This window comes from Rhamphochromis sp. 'chilingali', assembly GCF_963969265.1.
Source record: "Rhamphochromis sp. 'chilingali' genome assembly, chromosome: 16".
In the NCBI taxonomy this organism is placed as follows: domain Eukaryota; kingdom Metazoa; phylum Chordata; class Actinopteri; order Cichliformes; family Cichlidae; genus Rhamphochromis; species Rhamphochromis sp. 'chilingali'.
Genome location: NC_137943.1, coordinates 35,008,954 through 35,030,956, shown reverse-complemented (window position 1 = coordinate 35,030,956; position 22,003 = coordinate 35,008,954). Strand labels below are relative to the sequence as shown.

The 22,003-nt window shown below is 48.4% G+C and overlaps 1 protein-coding gene across 1 annotated transcript in view; it reads left to right on the top strand.

Moving 5' to 3' along the window:
- lamc1 (laminin, gamma 1) overlaps positions 1-22,003 on the top strand; it is a 46,888-nt gene that overhangs the window by 8,063 nt on the left and 16,822 nt on the right. Inside the window, exon 2 of the mRNA XM_080907301.1 lies at positions 16,082-16,386. Within this exon, the coding sequence (XP_080763427.1) occupies positions 16,082-16,386 (305 nt within the window). The remainder of the gene's footprint in view (positions 1-16,081; positions 16,387-22,003) is intronic.

Here is a 22,003-nt window from a genome sequence, read left to right as displayed (position 1 = left end):
GCGACCTGGCCGCAGAGGGCGACTTGGCCGCAGAGGGCGACCTGGCCGCAGAGGGCGACTTGGCCGCAGAGCCCAGCGAGCTGTGAAACTGTCGTGTAAATGGTTAAAAGGAAATGTTGGTGCAGAACAAGAAACTGGGCCCTGTGGGTGGGTGTGGGGCGGGGGGGGGGTGTTGGTCTAATGAAGGTGAAGCAGCCGACACAAAAAAACAGACTGAACTATTTGTTCATCCAGCTTTCAGCTCCAGGGCCTGAAATTCAGATATTCCAAAGTTGGGGGAATTCCCCTTATTGCTTCCCACAGAGGGAGTTTGTATATGATCCAGCCTGCAGGTTTCCATCACCCTCTTCCTCCCTCGGGGTGTTTTGCTGTGATTTCTGCTCTGTCTGCGTTTTCTCTCGTCTCCGCGGTCGATCTGCTCCTGCCGTCACCTCAGGTTGTCGTTGGCCGTCAGAGGATCCTGAGGATTCTCGCTCACCGGCACTGCTGATCAGTATCCTGCAGTCCTGCAGGCCGTGACTGTGAGCAGCAACTTCAGCGTGCAAACTGTTAAATTGAGTGCGATGTGTGGGTGAACGGCGTCTTACACCAGAAGCTGCGCTCGCTCTCTGGATCTGTTTCATTCATTTTATTTGCGTATAAACGTCCACAGGTCTCCCTGATCTCTGAGAATCAGCCGCGTTTGCTTTGACGTGCTCGTGGACTTTGAGAATTCACTCATTACTTCACCACAGTGAGTCTGGATGTCTTAATCCTGAAAATTGGAAATTTCCAGGCTTGTTTCCAGCTGCTGAAGCGTCTTTATTTACCCCCCCCCCCCCCTTCACTCCCTCCATCCTCCCCCCACAACAAACGCCGTCCTTTTCTTCTCCTGCTGTTTGTTCACTCATCGCGCTTCACTTTAGAGTACAAACTCCACATTCTTGTTGCTGTGCGCTAATTAAAAGGCCTGCGGTGCGTTCAGGGTCACTGCGGGACTTCTGTACCAGCGCGAGTCCAGTCCTGTCCCAAACACTGAGGCGGCCGTGCGTCGCAAACGAATTCTTTTTCCTTTTTATTCTTAGTTTGTTCGATTGATGTGCTTTGAGTTGCAGACTGTGGGGGTTTGTTTTGATTCATCACATGTCTCTCTATAGTTAAATAAGTGTATGAGAAGCTGAAGCAAAGGGAACATTTCTCTGTTCAGCCCACAATTCTGCCGACCAATCAGGTTTGAGCTGGCTGCAGGAAGTTCTCCCTTGATGTCGATTGTTTTGACCCTCTGCATGAATTGAAAGGGATCTGTTCAGGAGGCAGTCTGTGACCTGAACAATGGTCGGTGTGCGACGTCGTCTGCGGCGTGTACGAGCTCGTCGGTGCATTTATTTTTCCTGTCACCTCCTAAACTGTGGAAGCTGCGACAGGCTGTTATTAAACTCACATCTGGATCAAACCTCCGCCGTGACGCCAGGCGCGCACAGGAAGTTAGAGCTGTAATTACAGCTTCACGTCGGATACTTTCCACCGGAGACGAGCTGATGAGAGTTTATAGGAGCTGCAGATTTACCTGTTTCACTGCACGTGAACATAACAACGAGCAGCAGCTGATTTATTGCTGCAGCTCGGTGGTCGTTCCTGCGTCTGAAGCAGCTTTAATCTCCGATTGTTTCTCTCGTCCTAGATCCAGGAATGAAGCGCGTTTGTTATTTCATGGAGTCGTCGTTTTCCCGGCAGGTTTTCCGCTGCATGACTTGATTTTAGCAGCTGGTGATTCCAGACGTGTCATTGAATGCACCGTGACTTTGTGAAACTTGGATTTTTGTTGCGTTTAGTTTCATCTGCTCACCTGAAACCTCAGGATGTCCTTAAAACTCAACGTCACAGATCACCTCTTTGGTCCTTTAACTTCCGTTATCTCCCATCACGTGAAGTTTCCGCCTTTCTTCCCGCCGTCAGATTAGAAATGGGAATAAATGCGCTCATGTTGGCTCAGACTAAACAAACCGAGATCAGATAAAGCGAGCGGGTTCAGAGTGGAGGCTGAAAGAAGGGAAGATGTCTGTTCTCTTATCGTGTTTCTTTAAAGGATTAGACAGGAAGCGCAGACACACGAGGGGAATCGGGACAGACGCATCTTCTCTCCTCTTTTCTTCCATCTTCTTCTTTTATCTTTGTCATCACGCTTTGACCTGAGCTTGAATGCCTCCAATCTGGGGGAAAATCTGCTGGTCCTAAAATGCAAAGTATGCCAGAAGCTGGTGAGTTTCAGATATTTTGTGCTGAAATCTCTTGTCATCAAAAAAGGTGAGAAATGTGAAAAGACGTTTGTGTCTCGGTGATAGAAAGCTTTGCTGCTGATGACCCGGTTTGTGTTGAGCTTCAGCTCTGAGTCTGTGGACAGAGGAGGTCCTCTCAGATGGAGATGGCTCCTGCACCGCGCTGACAGATGGTCTCAGCTGTTCGTGCTGAGTTTGCTTCTTGTGCCTGATGGATAAGCATCTCTCCTTTGGCTTCGTCTGCCTGAAGCACACTGTTCCTGAAGTCTTTGACCTTTAACCTGTTCACTGAGGCCTGCAGAGTCTGAGAGCTGTTGGGTTTTCTGCTCTGACCTTGGGCTGAATTCCCTGGGAGTCCACTCCCCAAAGATGGGGTCATTAACACGAACCCGAATGCTTCAAAACCTCTGCTTGCACAGAGCTGCTTAAACTTTATGCACATCAGTGAATCAATGCATTAGCTTAGCAGCACCGAGCTGCTCCGTAATCCCTCGTTCCTGTAGAAGAAATAAAAATGTGCAGATTTTCTCAGAGTGCATGTTTTCCTCGTTTTCACTGATTCTGGCAGGTTCATCAAACCGTTCATCGTCGGTGGCCCTTAACTTTCTGGTTCCCCTCAGCCGCATCATAACTCTCTCTCTCTCTCTCTCTCATGTACCTGGTTGGTCAGAGGGCCCGGTGGCACCAGTGTCCAGTGTGTGGATGACTGGATGTGTAGAGCGCTATATAAATACAGGCCATTTACCTGAGTGAACACGCAGGTGCACCAAACCTCTGAAAAGCCTTCAGACGTTATTCGATTATTTCAGTCGTCGTTTTGATGCTGATGTGAAACTTTGCGTAGCCGACCTCTTTAAATCGTGTTTTTCTTGCATGGACTCTGGTCTGGTTACAGTTATAACTTCCAGTCCTGTCAGAAAACTTTGACCTTTGACCTGACTGTAAGCTGACTTAAAGTGCTTCCTCCTGTGGGAAGAGGAGCTGCTGTGGGAATTCAGCAGGATGGGAAAAGGCTCTGAGGGAAGCGGCTTGTGACCTCGGAGGAAACTGAGCCGGAGTTTGTTAAAGCAGCGGGGGGAGGCTGGGCAGGGGGCCCGGTGGGCCCGGTCCTGCTCAGACTCTGAGGCTGCGTCCACACTAGCGTTTTCAGAGTCGTGCGTGCACATTGCAACGGCCCAAACGCTTACGTTCCAGTCCTGCAAAAGCAAGTGAGAGTTGAAGAATCTGCAGGAAAGCTCTCTGGAGCATGTGCAGACTGATTCATCTTTTTTAGGGCTGTCAAAATTGAGAGTAATCAAAACGACTGTAATGCCTCTGCTGTCTTTGTTTAACTGGTTTTAATCGTTTTAGAAAGTCTGCGCTTTCGAGCGTCCACACTGCGACAGGACAGCTCCGTTTTGAAATGTATGCGTTCTTGTGAGCGTTTGTCCTTGAGGAAAACGCCGTCTCAGCGTGGACGGGAGGCCAGAACGATGCGTTTTCTAATGAAACCACATTAGTGTGGACTTAGCCTGAGATTTGCTTTGCAGGAAGTGATTCAGCGCCCCAGGGAGAGCAGGGAGCCCGGGGGAGGGGGGGTTTCTCTTATTATAGACGGCGTGGAGTCTGTGAACAAGTAGAGATGCATTACAGGGACAAGCAGATGCATGCAGGGTAATTTTAGCCCTGCTGCCTGGGAGGAGGGGGCAGATAGCGAGGGAGAGTAAAACGTTATCAAAGCAGGTTGAGGGTAAACACGCGAGCTGACTGTGTCCCGGGAAACGCGATCGTCGGCTGTTTGTTCGTGTTTCTTCCACTCGAGTGGCGTAATTACACGGCTGATGGAGAGGCGGTCCCTCGCCCCTCCAGCTCGAACCCCGGCTGTGGAAACGTCAGGTCTGTGGAACTCCGGGTCACAGGGAAAGAGCTGCAGCTGATGGGAAACCTCTGTCGCCAGTGGGCGTGGCCAAAAGTGAAAAGTGGATGGAAATTATTCCAACACAAAAAACAATCAGTGTAATTTAATATGGCAGGATGTTGAGCTGTGCACGCAGTCGGTCATCTTCTCCTCAGCGTCCTCGGTGTGACCACGCGGACCCGTAATCTCCTGGGATTAGATTACAGCGTCTCGTCTTCACTCACAGCTGAAGATAACATTCCTAACATCACAAAGTCAAACATTAAAACTAATGTAAGCTGTTTAAGTTCTGCGTTTGCTCCATGTGACCATTTTGCACAGTTTACTGATGGCGGTGTCGTCACAGCAGCACGTGTATTTGTGAGTAACGAGGCGGACGGTTCAGACGTGGCGCGTTCACGCCCTGGTTGTGACGCTGCCGCTCGGCCGGCGCTCTGGCTCGCCGTGCAGCTGCTGGGCGTTTGAGGACCCGCGGGTGGTGTTGTTGTCCTGACGCGTCCCCGCTGAGGCCTGGGCCGTCGTCTTCTGTAAACAGCGGCCCGGCTTTTGTTTCCAGGCTCCGTGTTTGCGCAGGCAGAGCTGAAGCTTAATTTAATCTTTGATCAGCTCTCAGAGACGATCTCAGCAGGATATGAGTTTTTTTTAATAATCCCCTCCTTTGTTCAGATGAGCAGATAGTAGCTGAGCGTCCTCGGGCGCTCTGAGCTCATTCGCTCATTGTTCTGCTTGTTTACGTCTCGACTGATGTGGTTTTTATTTGAAGGCGAGCTGCAGCAGATTTCCAGATGTTTTCTCTCCCCTGTACTCTCCTGACAGAACACGATGTTCTCGATTAATCCCGCCGACGTGCGTTGGAGTGTTTGAGCTTCGTGTCCAGCTGCTCTCCTCTGACACCAGTAAACCTGACAGGAGCCAGGCGGCGTTTGGCGAAGCGAGACTGGCGCATCAATAAAAACAAAATGAAAAGGCTTCGGTGAAGCGGCGGCAGCTGTGTGGAGACTGAAATCTCCCTCACATCCAGTTTTATTTTCTTTGGTTCAAAGTGAAGCTCACTCGGTGACATCATGTCTCCGGGTCCTCTCGTCTTCAGAGGATTATTAAAGCGAGATTAAACACTCGATGGCCTTCATGTTGGCGTCTCGCTCTTTCTGTTTATTACACCTGAATTAACAGAAGAATCTTCGATGCTTCGTTTTCCTTTCCAGTCACAGCCGATCTGATCTGCTCATTTCCAGCTCTGTGGTTTTTGCTCCCGAGCTCTCCTGAAGCCGCTTTGCATGAGCAAAGTTCAAAATAATCCTTCTTTATCTTAATCCGGACATCAGCACAGTCTCTCTCCGCCCCTGGGAAGCAGTGGTTGTGTGGGTGTGGCTTGTTTCTGCAGGCTCTCTGTTCTCAGGTCACGGTTGAGTTTTGGTTCTTCTCATCTGAAAGGCTTCCTCAGAGTCAGCCCTTTCCACCTTGACCACTCGTGACGGTGGGATTGGACGACTCGCAAACATGTCCTGATGTGTCAGGATCACCTGCAAGGCGATGACCTCACGAAGGTTAAATACCCGGGACCCCGTCAGGTCTTCACAACCTGTGCACAGGTTTTAATCCTCTCCCCGTGTTTGGCACCAAACTCTGTGACGTCAGGTTCGGCTCCCTGCAGCTGTGAACTCTTTGTCGGGGTTGTTGGTGGTGCTGTAGGTGGGGGTGGTGTTGGGGGTGGGACGCCCTGCTGGGACTCTTAGTCTGTGGTAACGAGGGCCGCTGCTGTTTGTTCCTGACGTCCCGGTGTGGTGACACCTCCGGGCGGGGCGCCCGCTTCTTTGGTGGTCCTGCTGCTAAATCCTCACCAAACACCCTCCTGTTAGGAGGTGGAGGTGGTGGAGGAGGTGGTGGAGGAGGGGGAGGGGCGCCCTCTGATTAGATCGCAGCTTCTTCACTGATGGGAATCTGCTGGTTATTTCTGGCTCTCGGGGAGGGGGGGCTGCCGAGCTCGTGAAGAAGAAAAGGCTGAATTTTCTCATGACGTCCTGAGGAGGAGCCGATTGTTCCTGTTCTGCAAACATCGTGAGCGGAATCGTTTTGGTTTTTACGCATTTAAAGAAGAAATACGAGACAAACGAGTGAGAAAAGAAACGAGTTCCAGCTCGTCTGTTTGCTGCTGAACTTTTAACTTTTAAGGATTAAATTCAGATTTTTTCTTCCAGCTTTTGGGGAAAAAAACTCACTTTTTACTTTAAGATATCTGAAGGTGGAAACTGATCTGCTCTTCAGACAAGCTGAACTCGCAGCTTCAAACTCATAAAGGAAACTGGATCAAACTCTTCATCAGTCATTTCGGGTCTTTTCACATTAAGAGCGCGTTGCAGCGCTCACTGAATGATGACAGGGCTTCTTCTCAGCCATTAAAAACAATCATTGCCTCCCACCTTCACTCCCTTCCTGCTGCCCTCCCCCTCAAACACTTAATTGGAAATCCCCCCTCTGAGACACACACACTCACACACTCTCTCTCGTTTTGATACCTTAGTGAGGACATCCATCCATGCTTCTCCCAGCCGCCCAGCCTAACCCTTAGGAGGTGGTTGTGTTTAGGGTAACTGTAACACTAAACCACAGTCTGTCTCTTTTGTCCTCACAAGTGACGTTTGGTCCCCACAAAGATGTATAAACAGGTGCACACACACACAGGAGTCCGTCCTTCCATCCTGACCTTTGCAGACTTTGTTCGTGTCGTTCTGCAGCTGCGTCTCACAGAAGGACGCACAGCTAGAAGGTCAGCCTGCTTTCCAAATGTAGGCTCAAAGGATACTTTTCATCTGCTCTAAGTCTACGCCGACACGAGCTTTCACAGTTTACCCACAATGCACTTGATGTGTTCTCCATTAGAGTCAGAAACGTCCAGGCCTCTGCTCCTCTGTGTCAGGCTGAAGCTCAAAGCTGAGCGACGAGGAGAGTGTGGGTGTAAAACTGATGTGACTGCAGTTTCCAGCTTCAGTGTTTTTCAGCCCTGAAAATATAAAAGGTCCAGGATGACCCTGATTTACTTCGCAGGCTCATAAAAATCTGTTTCTCTTCACAATGGGCTGATTCAGAGGAGGGCAGGAGGAACTTTTCCTGGGTTTGATTATTGGATCAGAAGCCCCCGCGCTTCACAGCGCCTCACTGTTACAGACAAATGTTCCAGTCATTCTCTTACTCGTGTTAAGAAGAGTGAAACATCTCTTTCCCCAACACACGCTATGGAACGTCGGGGTAGCGTGTGAGCGTCGCCGTGCTGCTCGTGCTCAGAGACTTTCATTTTTATTTTAAAGAACGGCTTTAATTTCACTGCTCGGTCACATGATCAGCGAGCTGTGAAACTCCCACAGGCAGGTCACAGTTTCTCTGCCGGCTCGTGACCATCGTGACCTGTGCTGATGTCACGGCGGCGGAGACGCTCGGCTCAGTTTATGTTGGAGCTGCTGACGAGCGTTCAGCTCCGCCTGCAGCCTCGTTATCACTCACTCACACACACACACACACACACACACACACACCTCATTCTCACCTCGACATCCAGCCTGCCTCTTTAATCTCCTCACAGCCAATCGGAGCGCTCGCTCAGCCAGCGGTTGTTTATCAAACAGATGGAGCTGATAGCGGCTTGGACTCGTCTTCGGCTCCACTCTGACTCTCTGCATGTTTAGAGATAACACCTGGTCGTTATCACACATCTGTACAGCGTTCTGCATTCTTCAGTCTTCTTCATTTTCAGGAAACTTTTAAAGCGTCGGCTGTTTCTACTTGGACGTATGAGCGTGTGCACGGAGGCAGGAGGAGGTCACAGCTTCTCACACAAAGCAAACGAATCTACGAATAAAGATAAATTCAGCAACTAGTGAATGAAGTCTGGAACTGTGTGAGGTTTGTTCCTTTAAGGTAGCAGCAGGTTGGAGATTAACCGGGACATTAATGTGTAACTGCACTGCACATGTCGCGGCCGCAGTCAGTGACCCGATTCTCGTATCTGTCACGTATCCTTGGAGACGAGGACGCAGCGTGGAACGCCGCGGGGCGTAAAGGGTTAAACGCCGCTGCATTCCTCGCGTTGCTCCTCCTGCGTCATCCCCAGCAGCCTTTCACAGAAGCCCAATCCAATTTGATGGTGCTTTTTATCTGTGAGCGGCTTCAGCCCGCTGACCTCTGACCCCGGCACCTGCTGGGAGACGAGCACGCTTGGTGGAGGATCCTCGTAGCTCTCGACAGGGTTTAGTCTTTAATGAAAGTTCGTTTAGTTCCATTGTTCAGTCAGAGACTGGGTCAAAGTTCATCTTTGTACGTAAATGTGAAACACGCTTCACTTGAAACACTCGCACGTTTCCGGCAGCGATCGCCGATCGATCAGCTGATTTTGGTCATTGATTAATCGTCTGGTTCGTAACAAAGTTTGGTCCTCTTTGTTTCCTGTTGCCTCATCTTGTTTGTCATCACTTTAAATCCTTTTTTACAACCCTGCAGCCCTGGAATAGCAGCTTTATCCAAACTCCCTTTTAAAATCAGCTGATTTGGTGATGCTTCCCCCGCAGCGAGAGCAGCTGCGTTTAAACCCACTCATGATGATCTGACTTCATGTTTTAGGCTCTTCGGCTGAATTCGGCATTCAAAACATTTTCACGTGTTTGTTTCCAAACACTGAAAGTCTGCAGTGGTCCTCAGCCCGCTGCGTTCACGCCTGAGCTGACAATAATCGGATTACTGGAGTGGATGTAAATAGAGAGAGCGCGCTCAGTGCGACCTTTGACCTTTCTCCTGCGCGGTACCTGCTGCCCGGACTCGTCAGCGCGAGTTCGAAGCTCGGCGGTGCCCACACGTCCAAAAGTCAAAGCGGCCATTGTTCGTTTCCCTGGAGAAGAATGCGGTGATGTCATGGGAGGAAATTTAATTGGACCGTGCTGTGAGCTGAGGCGTGCCCCCCCCCCCCCCCCCCCCCCACACACACACACACACACACCTTCACAACAACTGTAACCCAGCCCTCAGGACGAGCCCGGGAAGTTTCCAGAGCTCCCAAACATCCAAGAAATGTGTTAAAGGAGCTCAGCCCCCAGTTTCGTGGAGTTTACACTATAAAACACGGAGTTTGAAGACCTGACAGAAGCTACGAACGGCCATGTTTGCACGTTTATTTTCATTTCTTCTAAGGAAATATGTGTTTATAATGGCAGGAAGCGAGCGACACAGTGAAGCTGTTAGCCTTCATCAGAGTCACGGATGCTCTGAGATTTGTCACCTTTTCCTTTTCTGTCATTTCGTTACCTCGGAGTACTTGAACAACCCAACTGCAGTGTGCTGGTTTCTCTCAAAACGTGATTTAATGCCAAACTGCCAGAAATGAATGTTCTCAAAGTGAAGAGCAGCTATGAAATGTGACAGCAGAATTCATTTCAAGAATGTATTTTTTTACTGTGAGGAAAATGTCACAGCTCTGAGAAAAATGCGATGATGTCACCGGGCCGCACAGCGTGCTGGGGCGTGCCCCTCCCACCCCCACCACCCCTCAGGCCGACCCCGAGGCTCGGATACGTTCGGAGCAGCGATGTCAGGAATCCACGAGAGAAAAAAACGTCTCCTGATCCTGGTTTTGTTCTTCAGCCGGGCTGACGTGTGACGGCTGCTCGCAGTGAGGCCTGCGTCCGGTTATTTGTCCGTGATTCTTTACAGTCTTTGCTTGTTTCCATGTGGGTTCATCAGGTTTGAGTGTGTCAGAGGAAACAGCTGCATCTCGAACACGTTGAAGGACAGCTCGTGATTTTCAGGTCTGGCCTGAGCGAGCCGACTGCATCGGCTTCCTCCCCCTGCCTCATCTGTCCTCCAGAAGGACGTCTTCCTCGTTAAACGCCGTCCTCTGTGGATGAAGAACATCTGCCTCTGAAATAAAGCCTCCTTTATAAGAGACTATCTGAGGTTTGTGACCAAACGCACCTGACTATGTCCACAGTTGCCAAAATAAAAGCTCAGATGGCGACGGCGCTGATTCATCTCTCCGGTTTATTCAGACGCTGGTTACGGGCAGTTTGCGTCACCCTTCTCATATTTTTGGAAGCATTTCCCAAACAAATTCCTCTTTGCCATCCCGTTGCCGACCTGATCCTCCGCTTGCAGAGTGGCGTGACGCAGACGTGCCGCGGGGAGCCGAACACGCGCACATGCTCAGTTGATCAGAGCTGCAGAGAGCGAGGCTGCAATAAGAATCATCACGCAGCTCAAAGTAAGACAGAGTACCAGATCAGTGAGTCACAGCAGCGGCCTTCATATCGACTCCTTTGAGACTGTTTGCTGTAATCGTGGCCTCTCTGGGCCTCCGTACATTTGAGTTTTTCCAGCTAAAGTTCTGATAAGTTTGTTGCTTCTGATCCAAACTTGGACTCCAGGCTTAGACTGGGAGATTCAGGCCAGAGGTCAGAGGTCACGTGCAGCTACGGAAGCTGTCGGTCTCGTTACGTTGCTCGCTGGCACTTAAGCAGAGCTCGTCCTCCCTCGTGCTCGTTTGCATTTCTGCTCACTGAGTCGTCGTGTCTTCCATATCAGGGCAGGAAAAACTCCCAGCAGCCCCCTCTGCCCCCTCTCCGTCTTTGAGTTTCTGTGGTCTCTTTCTTCCTCCGTCCGTCCCTCCGTCCGGCGTCACTATGCCCAGCGGAAACACATTCCTGCCGTGTCACCCCCGTCACCCCCACCGGTCCCTCGGAAAGAAAAGCTGCTTCTCCAGAACGACTGGAGGCTCTTTTCATGTTCGGGCGTGACTCCGAGGCCCCCCGAGGAGACTCTGGCAGGGTCAGCGTGCCACAAAAGGCGGGTTAGCGCCGCTTAAAGCAAAACCAGCTAATTGACGATGTCTGCGTTTGTTTCTCAGCGGCGGCTTTGCTGCAGGAGCGTCTTAACGGCAGCTTAAATCCTCAGAGGCTCCAAGGAGGGGCAGACAAAAAGCTTCTATAGTGAATTTGGCTTAAAGGTTGAGTTCACTGTTTTTTAATCCGGCCTTTATTAAAGCGCCGTTTCCTGTTTACAATATGAGAGGACAAAAGCTCCTCTTTTACTCACTTCTTACACTTTTAGGAGGCTTAACGTGTAAAAAATGATCTCAACTGGTTTATTCCAGGTCACCGTGTTAGATAATAGAATACTTGGCTTTGCTGATGAGAAATAAATCAGAAAAATAAAGCTGTACAAAAACCAAATCTCACATTTTCAAATCGAGGAAAAACGTTCACTTTAATCTGTGCGAGTCAGAAACTGCAGTTCCACTAATGTCCACCGGGGCTCCGGTGAGTCAGTCCCCATGAACTCCCATGTTAACGTGTTTGCAGCTCTGGTTGTAGTTGCTATCCGGTTGTTCAGTGATGACACGACGAATCCTACTTCCGGGTCTAAAGTAGTCTGCGTTTAATATGGCTTTTGTGTTGTTAACATGTTTAATGTTTTGTATTTTCTTTTATTTAATCTCAAAAAGCTCCTAAAACAGTCAGTGATCCCTGTTGACCTCCCTCGGCTTTTATTACCGCTAATCATTTATTTAAGCTCAGTTTTTAAAACCTTAGGATGTAACTACAGCCCAGCCCATGCAGCAGTATATGAATGACTAACCTCGTATTATGGATGGATTATCTCAGTTGTTCTCCTGGCTGAAGTTAGGTCCTTTTACAGCATCCTGCCATGCGATTACATTTGTTCCTGACCACCGAGAACACTCACGTTAACTTTTATCGAGTGGAAAAAAAGTTATCTTGTTTATATTATGCTAACATAGCTGTGTCGCTAGCGGTCACGTAGCACATCATTATATACCAGCTAGCCCAACTTCAGTAACCCTACAAACGTCACTGCTGTTTAGTTTTCTGTCTTCATTTATGTTGGAAGTGATAACAGAGCTGTACGTTTGAATTTGTTTCCAAAACCCCGCAGTCAGGACATGCTATATTGTATTTAGATAGAAGCTAGCGAGCTAACTTCCTGCTAACTTCTAACTCCGTTAAATGTCATAAATTCCGTTTTCATGGATGCCTGGATGTTAAACTCAATTGTTACACCTGGTAGAGCAGAACGCTGATCATTTTATTAAAGATGAAAGACTTTAGACAGTTTTTCAACTCTCAGTAATGCCACAGTGATCGTTTGATATATGGACCTGCAGCGGAGTTTAGGCCCAGACATGGCTAGTGACGTCAGACTGAACGACCGGATACATCGTTAGGGGCGTGGCCTCTTTGACCGACAGGTGGATGGCGACACAGGCGGCTAGCTGTCTGCTAGCTTCACTGCAGCTAACTGGAGCTGTTGGAGGTTTTTGGGGCCTTTTTAATGACACCATGTGACCTGCTGTGAGGTTACTGTGGTAACAGACCGAGAAGACTTAAACCAGTGTGTGACGTCACAGCCTGCAGCTTACATCCAGCGTCTGGAGGCCTGTGACTGTGCAGAGGACAATAATCTGATTTACTTGATGTATGTTTATTTTTCTTTTAATTAAAATACTTTTTTAAACTCTGACAATAAAGCGATCCCTGGGGTGAAGGAGCTTTGGTGCACCCGGCTCTCCTGGGTGAGGGGTATGTTTGCTTTGCTCCACCAGCGTGCTCAGTCGCTGTAGCTAAGCGCTCGTAGTCATTTTACGGATGGCTGACCTGTTCTGTGATTTAGGTAAAAAGACGAGAATGAAACAAATGTCAAATATGTGAAACGGACACGTCGTCCAGCTGCAGGCGAGGCTGTTAACCCTTCACCTCTATAGCTCTTGTTAACTCCCTGTAATTCATCTCCATAAAACCTGAATCATCTCAGATTTATGAGGGTTTATTCTGCTGGAAGGCTCCACCTGCTCTCATAGAGCCACGTCTTCCAGAGTTTTAAGTTTCATCAACTTTCCTCTGTGCATGCTGGGAAACGGATGAAAGATGGTGGCAGCATGAAGATGGCTCCTCGTCAGCAGGAGCTCGGTTCATCCTCGGTTTGTTTTTCCAGTCTGTGTGGCTTCCTCTTTGTGTTCTCAGGACGGCGCTTTGTCGTCTGTCTGCAGTGTCACTTCCTGCGGGGCCCTCCGGCCTCCTGTCCCAGCAGCCACCTGGACTTTGTTTGCCTCCCGATTGCTGCGACAACAGACGCTTTTGTCCCGTCCGTGAGGATGCGGAGGCGTGTTTCTGTGCGGTTTCTGAAGAGACGTCACCGACGGGTTTGTGTTCCTGTCAGTGGCGTTCGTCTCCTCTGACGCCTCTTCATAAACCTTTGATCCGAGGCCGGCGAGGCTCCACGGGACGTTTGCAGGTCCCACGTGTTCGCCGTCAGATCTGAATGAAACGGCCTTTTATTCTGAAACTGGTGAACTTCACTCAGCCCAGTTTGTTCCAGGAACTGAACCGGCTGTGGAGGAATGTGTGGGAAACCATGACGGAGCGCTTCCTTTTCATGCTGTGATCTCTGCGAGCACACAGACCTGTGAGGGGACGTTCTGGGGAGGCTACATAAAAGCAGCACGGTTGGTGTTCAGACCTCCGTCCACCCGAGGCCCGTTCTGCTCCCCTCACAAACGTCACCTCAGCGTCTTCCTTTTGTTTGATCTTGTTGCTCCATCTCTGCGTTTGAGCCGTTTCCCACCTGTGATGGGAACAGCTTTTGTTTTATGACTCTGTAAATATGTAATCATGAATGTTTGAAGGATATTTCAAACTCGATTACTGTAAACAGCCTCACAAGGCCGACACTTTGGGAACGCAGTGACACACATTTAATCCGTTCTGAACATTTTCTTCATGTCTGGTTTTCATTCTTCTAAGAAAACACCTCCACCCATGTTTGACTTACCAATGGCCAGTGTCCATGCTTTTATTTTGACAGTCTACAGTGTTGTGGCCCCTGATTATAACTCGGCGGCTCTGCGTGACGGTTGGTCCTGGATCTGCTGTGGAGAGCAGGTTCACGGCCGTCCACGCCGACCCTGGGTTGGTGCAGAGGCGGCTGGTTTCAATCGTCTGTCACATCAGGAAATAAAAACATCTGCTTCTGTTTGTTTCACGCCGAGTTTGGTTTGCGGTGAAAAGACGAAGCGAGCGTGTTTGTGAAGATGAAAGCAGCACAGTAGCAGTTTGGTCTTCATGAGATGTGCTGATGCGTCCCTGATCCAGCGCTCCAGGGTCGGTGCTGTTTGTTAAACCGCTGCGTGAAATTTAAAACCTTCAGCCTGACCTCTGATTGGCCGCCTGTGTTTGCAGCGCTGTGTGAACGGAGCGGCCGGTAATTCAGAAAATGAAACCTCAGCGGTGACGTCGCATCCACCGAGGCTTTGATTGTGAGCAGTAAATGGGCTCATAAACTCGGTGTGGTCCTCAGAGCGTCACGCACACACGGGGAGGACGCCGGCGGCGTGTTTGCTGTTGCTTCATTGTTTCCTGTAATAAACTGCAGCTCTTTGTGCGCTTCAGTCCTATCAGCAGCTTCACCTTTATTTGCCGTTGACACAGAGGGGCCCCTCCAGACCGGGGCCCTGTCAGCGCACTGTTTACAGAGCAGATTCTTTGGCTGAGCAAACAGCCGTACCCCCCGCCGCCCGGCTCAAACGCGGCGGCCTCCCTTTGCTCGCTGACTGACTGCTGCTGGAGCGCTCAGGCCGACCTGCTCAGACTCGCCAAATATGCGGAGACCGTCCGCAGCCCCGAGTGTCGCAGTCAGAGGAAGAACTGCACTTCACATTCCTGCTCAGCATTTCCCAAATCGCCCGAGATCATCCCCCCGACAGCGCCCGAGCGGGCGTCAGGAAACAGTCCTGCAGAGACACGATGCTCCGCAGAGATCCTCAGGTTACAGTCAGGGCGGAGGTACAGCTGCATCCAGCTGTGCTGTGCATGGTTTAACCCTTTAAGACCTACCATAGAACCAAGTTCGCCAGAGCTTATATTATATTTTTACATGCTGTGGAGCCATTTTTGGGAGCATTTCAAGTTGCTATACATCAATACAACCATTATAGCCCAAACTTTAATAATATGTCTGCATTAGGTGCATAGTAATTACATAAATTGCAAAAAAGTGCAATAAACTACAAAAAAATTGAAAATCGTTTTTGTTTTTTTAACATATATTTCTAGTTAGAGAAATTTAAGAGGCTTATCCCTCAAAACTGTAAATACAAAAAAGTTACACAAACTAGTTTCCCACCACAGGAAATTTATTTTGAGTGTCTTCATAGTTTTATTTTTGAAATACACCAATTTTTATATACTGCAGGAAAAACGAAAATAAATATTATAGTGCAAATTTGCAAAAAAACAGCATATGCATCAAAATAAACTATTTCCAGCAGTGCAATATGAGTCCTAAGCATCCCAGAAACGACACAGAAAGTCATAAAGTCAAACATAACTTTTTAAAACACATAACAAGTAAAACACAAGCTCATAAGGCCCCGATCGTAAAAAACTACATTTCCGCAAAATGACGTCACTTCCGGTTTCGGGCAGGTCATGCGGTCATGTGATAGTTCGCGCTGATGGACGTAGGAAGTGTTACAAACAGCTGATGGATCGGCGAAGCGTGTTTCTGGAATATTATGTTTTTGTTGCTGCAAGTGATTTTTATGCAGTTTTTGCAAAGCTATATGTGGAAGGAAACTGTGACCGAGGACAAGCTGATGGCATAAGATGTAAGTACAACTCCTCCAGTTTCATATGCAAAAAAAATTATTGCGCTAGCTTACTTGGTTGCAGAGCTACCGGGATTTAAAAATAGTTACGCAAAACAGAGCGTGCCCGCTCCGATCGGCTGTAAAGGGTTAACCTCCGCCCTGGAGCATCAGTATTTTTGATCCTGCAGCTCGTCCGATTCTCAGCTTCTTTCGGTCTGCAGGTTTTTAGTCTCCTTCCATCTGTTACACAAACTAAACCTAACCTAACGCTCCTCCCTCTCTCTGCAGGTAAGGCCTTCGACATCACCTACGTCCGCCTCAAGTTCCACACCAGCCGGCCGGAGAGCTTCGCCATCTACAAGCGGACCAGCGAGGGCAGCCCCTGGGTGCCGTACCAGTACTACAGCAGCTCCTGCGAGAAGACCTACCAGAAAGCGAACCGCGGCTTCATCCGCACCGGCCAGGACGAGCAGCAGGCGCTCTGCACCGACGAGTTCAGCGACATCTCGCCGCTCACGGGAGGAAACGTGGCCTTCTCCACGCTGGAGGGACGGCCCAGCGCCTACAACTTCGACAACAGCCCCGTCCTCCAGGTGAGCGCGTTTTTACTTCTGATTTTACCTCATGAATCACTTTTAAAGGCTCTGAGAGCAGAAACAACATCAGCTCCACAGAAAAGTGATGTTAGAAAATCTGAAAACAGAAATGTGACGAGAATTTACAGGAATCATGTTGAGGCACAAATTTGACCTTTAATCCTTTTAAACGTGTCTTCTGTTCTTCATAAAGTTCTTATTTAGAAATAAAATAAGGACACTGTTTGAGCCTCAGTAACTACGGATGAAGGCATGCGTGTGACGCCACCTGAGACATCGTGACTCTTCCCCTCACAGAACGAGAAGCCGGAGGTTACGCCGCACATCTGGGCACAGGGAGGTTTCGTTTGATAAAGAGCAGCAGCTCCGTGAAATCGGAGTTCGGTGGGAGTCGTTCACACAGTCGGAAAAGCTCACATGAACCAGATCGCTGCTTTCCCCTAAACAAACTCTCCGTAACCATCAAAGATTCTTTGTCTTTTGAATATTCGATTTGTTCCCTTGGAGCCTGAAACTGATGAAATATTCCCAGAATGAAGGGAAAGTTTCAGACATCAGCATCTGCAATGCTTTTGTAAGCGAGTGTTCCCTCGTTCTGCAGACAGAAGTTCTTGAGCAGCACCGCCTGCGCTGCGACCCGCTTCCTGGCGACGCCCCCGGATTTCCCAGCTCGGTTTGGCCCGAGCGCCCGGCAGCTGGAGCGCGCTCCTCGTTGTCCCCTCCTCTTCCTGTCGCCCGTCAGCGTGTTTGTGATTGCTTCATGAGCAGGAAGCAGAGTCTGTGTTCATTCCTCTCGCCTCAGTTTTTGTTTTGTAAGGTCACTCTGACACACACACACACACACACACAGACAGACACAGACACACACAGACACACACACACACACACAGACACACACAGACACACACAGACACACACACACACACACAGAGACACACACACAGAGACACAGAGACACACACACACATGCACACAGACACATGCACACACACACACACACAGACACACACACACACACACACACACACACACACAGACACACACACACACAGACACACACAGACACACACACACACACACACACACACACACACACAGAGACACAGAGACACACACACACATGCACACAGACACATGCACACACACACACACACAGACACACACACACACACACACACACACACACACAGACACACACACACAGACACACACAGACACACACACACACACACAGAGACACACACACAGAGACACAGAGACACACACACACATGCACACAGACACATGCACACACACACACACACAGACACACACACACACACACACACACACACACACAGACACACACAGACACACACAGACACACACACACACACACACACAGACACACACAGACACACACAGACACACACACACACAGACACACACAGACACACACACACACACACACACACACACACAGACACACACACACACACAGTGCACTAAATACAGTTTATAGGTTTTATCAGTAACAAGAGGAACACTGAGTTTCCCACAGTCATCACACTGGAGGTGAAGAAACACGAATGATGCAGTGGGAGAGACTCTCATGATGAATGTTCCTCTGTCAGACTCTGCGGGAGAGTTTGTGGCATCAGTGACTCACATTATTCATTTAGAGCTGATGTGTTTTAATCAGGACGGTCCTGAAAGGAGGCTGTGTGTAAGTATTTATTCTGAAAACAGCGAGTGACAGAAGGTCCTGATGGATGGACGGAGCTGCCCGTCCATCAGCGTTTCGTCTACTTTGCTGGTTCGGTTTTTATCAGATGAATTTATTCGTGCACTGTCTGCAGACGGTGTTCCTCATAGCTGCTGCAGGTCTCCGGGACATGCTGGAGATCAGATCTTCATGCATGGAGATCCTTTTTAAGGACGGATCATAGTTTCAGTCAGGATCTGACGCAGCTCGTTGTTTCTGAACCGTCGTCAGTTTTCAGTAAGGTCGGTCCTTAAAAAGCCGAAGCCCACGAACTCTGAAACTCGTTCGTGTTATTTTTCAGTCTTTTCCTATTTTAGAACATTTGATTTATTTAAGTTTGGCTTGATTTTAAAGACGATATTAAAACAAAGACTAAACGTTGAGAAGAGTCAGCTGATGATAAACCACCAGCCATGACCTGACGTGACCTGTGTGCTGGTGATTAACTCAGGAAGTATATGATCCGAGGAACTCAAAATACAAATCTGCTGTTGCGCTCTCCGCCTTAACCTCAGATAACTAAACCCCGACGGAGGTTCAGGTGTCGATTGGCTCAGATGAAGGCTTGTTAAAAAGTGCAGCTGGTCCGGTTATCTGCTGACCGTTTTAAAGGCCGGTTCTTCTCCCATCTCCGACATTCATGCGGCATAAACGCATCCGGCCCGTCCAGCAGCTGCAGATCCTCACGCTGTCCCATCCAGGAAGCCGGAGCAGCCTCGTCTCCAAATCGCCGCTGTCTAAACTGTAGCGAACATTTGTTTGCCATCAATCAACTGCAGCTCCGTGCCAGTGTGGAGGCCTCGCCCGGGATGTGTTTTCTTGAAGGAAGAATGCTGCTTGGTTTTAGGAAGTCCTCCGGGAATCACAAACATTCAGCCTGGAAACAAACAGCCTGTCAGGAGGCGAACGAGAGCGAGCAGAGACGCAGCCAGTGATTATTTTAGAGGTGGAATAAACGTCCAGCTTCAGCTGTTTAGTCTGCAGCGTGTCAAGTCTTCCACATTAAAACTGCTCCACGGATTGAAATCTTAATCCGTTCTTCCTCGAGTCCAAGAGGGGGAAATTCCCAGAGATGTCCTGAAAGTGCTGCTGGGATTTTGTCCAGATGCGCTGTGAGCGTCCGGGACGAAAGATCCGACTCGTCTCCGTTAGCCGACCGACGTCAGCTGCAGATAGGGCTGCTCAATTAATCGAATTTTAATCACGATTACGATCTGGGCTTTCAACGATCATTAAAAATGACGGAGCCGATTATTAGCCCCTCCCTAATTTATCCGCGACACCTTAAAGGCCGGTCCGTGAAAATATTGTCGGGCATAAACCGTCCGTGGCGCAAAAAAGGTTGGAGACCGGATGATTAAGAGGAAGCTCGGAAAGCTAAGCAGAAGTTATTTGGAGAGTGACTGCTGTTGGTTGAAAAGAGAGGTAAAAAAAAAAACTTCAGTGGTGTTGCACACTATTTTATATTATTTTTTAAAGTCATTGTTAACCCTTTAAAGCCGGTCAGAGCAGCACGCTACGTTTTGTGTAACTATTTTTAAATCCCTGTAGAACCTGAACCGTGTAAGCTAGCGCAATAATTTGTTTTGCATATGAAACCGGAGGAGTTGTACTTACATCTGATGCCATCAGCTTGTCCTCGGTCACGGTTTCCTTCCACATAAAGCTTTGCAAAAACTGCATAAAAAGCGCTTGCAGGAACAAAAACATAATATTCCAGAAACACGCTTTGCCGATCCGATCAGCTGTTCCTAACATTTCCCACATTGAAACAGACGTCAGCGCGAACTATCGGATGTCCGCCATTTCCTGCTCGAAACCGGAAGCGACGTCATTTTCGCGGGAAATGTAGTTTTTTACTTGTAGGCCTTAAAAGCCTATACTGGTGTTTTTATAAGTCATGTTTGACTTTTCTGAATAGTTTCTGGGATGCTTAGAACTCAAATTGCACTGCTGGAAATAGTTTATTTTGATGCACCTGCTGTTTTCTTTGCAAATTTGCATCATAGGATTGTTTTTTGTTTTTCCTGCAGTATATAAAAATTGCTGTATCTCCAAAATAAAACTATGAAGACACTCAAAATAAATTTCCTGTTGTTGTAAACTATTTTTTGCAACTTTTTTGTATTTAAAGTTTTGAGGGATAAACCTCTTAAATTTCTCCAAATAGAAATATATGTAAAAACAAAACAAAAACGACTTTCAATTTTTTTGTAGTTTATTGCACTTTTTTGCAATTAATGTAGTTACTATGGACTTAATGCAGACATATTATTAAAATATGGGCTATAACAGTTGTATAGCAACTTGAAATGCTCCCACAAATGGCACTACAACATGTAAAAAATATAATATAAGCTCTGGCAGACTTGGTTCTATGGTAGGTCTTAAAGGGTTAAATAAATATCGTCAAATAATCGAGATCTCAATTTCAGTGAAAATAATCGTGATTATCATTTTTGCCATAATCGAGCAGCCCTAGCTGCAGACGTACCTGTGTCTTCCCGGGTGTTTCCAGAATGTGTAACTCAGGAACAGTGAGCCTGCTGGGGCCACGTTACGCAACATTAACGGTTGTAGCTCCGGTTGTAGCGCACACCTAAAAGCGTGGGAACAGACTGTCACTGCGCCTGTAACTGGAGGTGGCGCCCTCTGCTGGCTCGTTTCAGCCAAACATCGGTTAAAAACCCAAAGACGTCGATTCCAACACGATGCCGTAAACGAGCAGAGCGCTCAGACCCTTTGAGCTCAGTCTGTTTGAAACGAAGGACACAGCTCAGACAGGAAATGACATCAGCAAGCTAACAGGAAGTCTGGTTCACTTCATTTCAAAAATAAAAAACTGTTCCTGTCCTTTTCCTGCATCTGCCATGTCTCGTTTCTGGAGTGTCTGCCGTGTTCCCGGAATGTTGGAGCGTTTTTCTTTTCTTTGTTATCTTTTCCAAAACGTTGTGTTTTCTGTTTTTTGAAGGAGTTTCCCGCCTCGGGGCCACCGTAGGAAAAGAAACCCGGAGCGTGACATCTCCATCAGCCACTTTAACATGTTAGCTAACTTTCATGTAACGGTCGCGACATTTAAGGCTGATTTTTGTCGTGGAAGCACAAAGTGGAGTAAATGTGGTGTCGTTGGTCAGCAGATGGGTTATAGTTCAGCAGCTGCAGACGTGAGTCTGACAGGAAAGAATAAAATGATCGATCTAAATGTAATAAAGATCCTGTGGATGTCTAAGGCCACAGTCCTCGGTGAGGATGGTCCAGCAGGGGTGAATCAGGGATGTTGCATTTCTCTGCGGCTCACTCAGAAACAGTTAGAGGTGAAAAGTCGGGCCTGTAAACACTTGTGCCAGCAGCTCTCGGCTGTATTTAACGGCGTGATGGTTGATCGTCTGCCCGTTGAGGTGGACGCTCTCAGCTGCTGGTTATTTCCCGCTCAGAGATGACAGACAGCAGGAATGTCACAGAGCGACAAACAGCCGTCTGACGCCTCCGGCAGGCCGCCGCCTCCAAAAAGATCCTGGCTTTGGTATAAATAGCTCGATGCCAGCGAGACAAATAAGGAAGTTTAGAGCTGAGCTGCAGAGCTAAATCTGTTCATTTACACAGAGAGGAAGTACGAGGCTCGAAGGAAGCAAGGGAGGAAATGACGAGCCGTGAAAATGCTTTTCCAGAAGGCTTCGGCTGATCGCTTTTCCAAACTGGGATGGGTCATGTGATGGGGCAGACTGCCTGAACTGAAACATAGTCAAAGGTTACACTGAAAATATTACCAATAAAAAAATGAACTGGTTGTTTTATCAGCGTTTAAATGAGTTTACAGCTTCCTAATCGGCTGATATCGCTCCACCGATCACATCAGAGTGTAACAGAGTT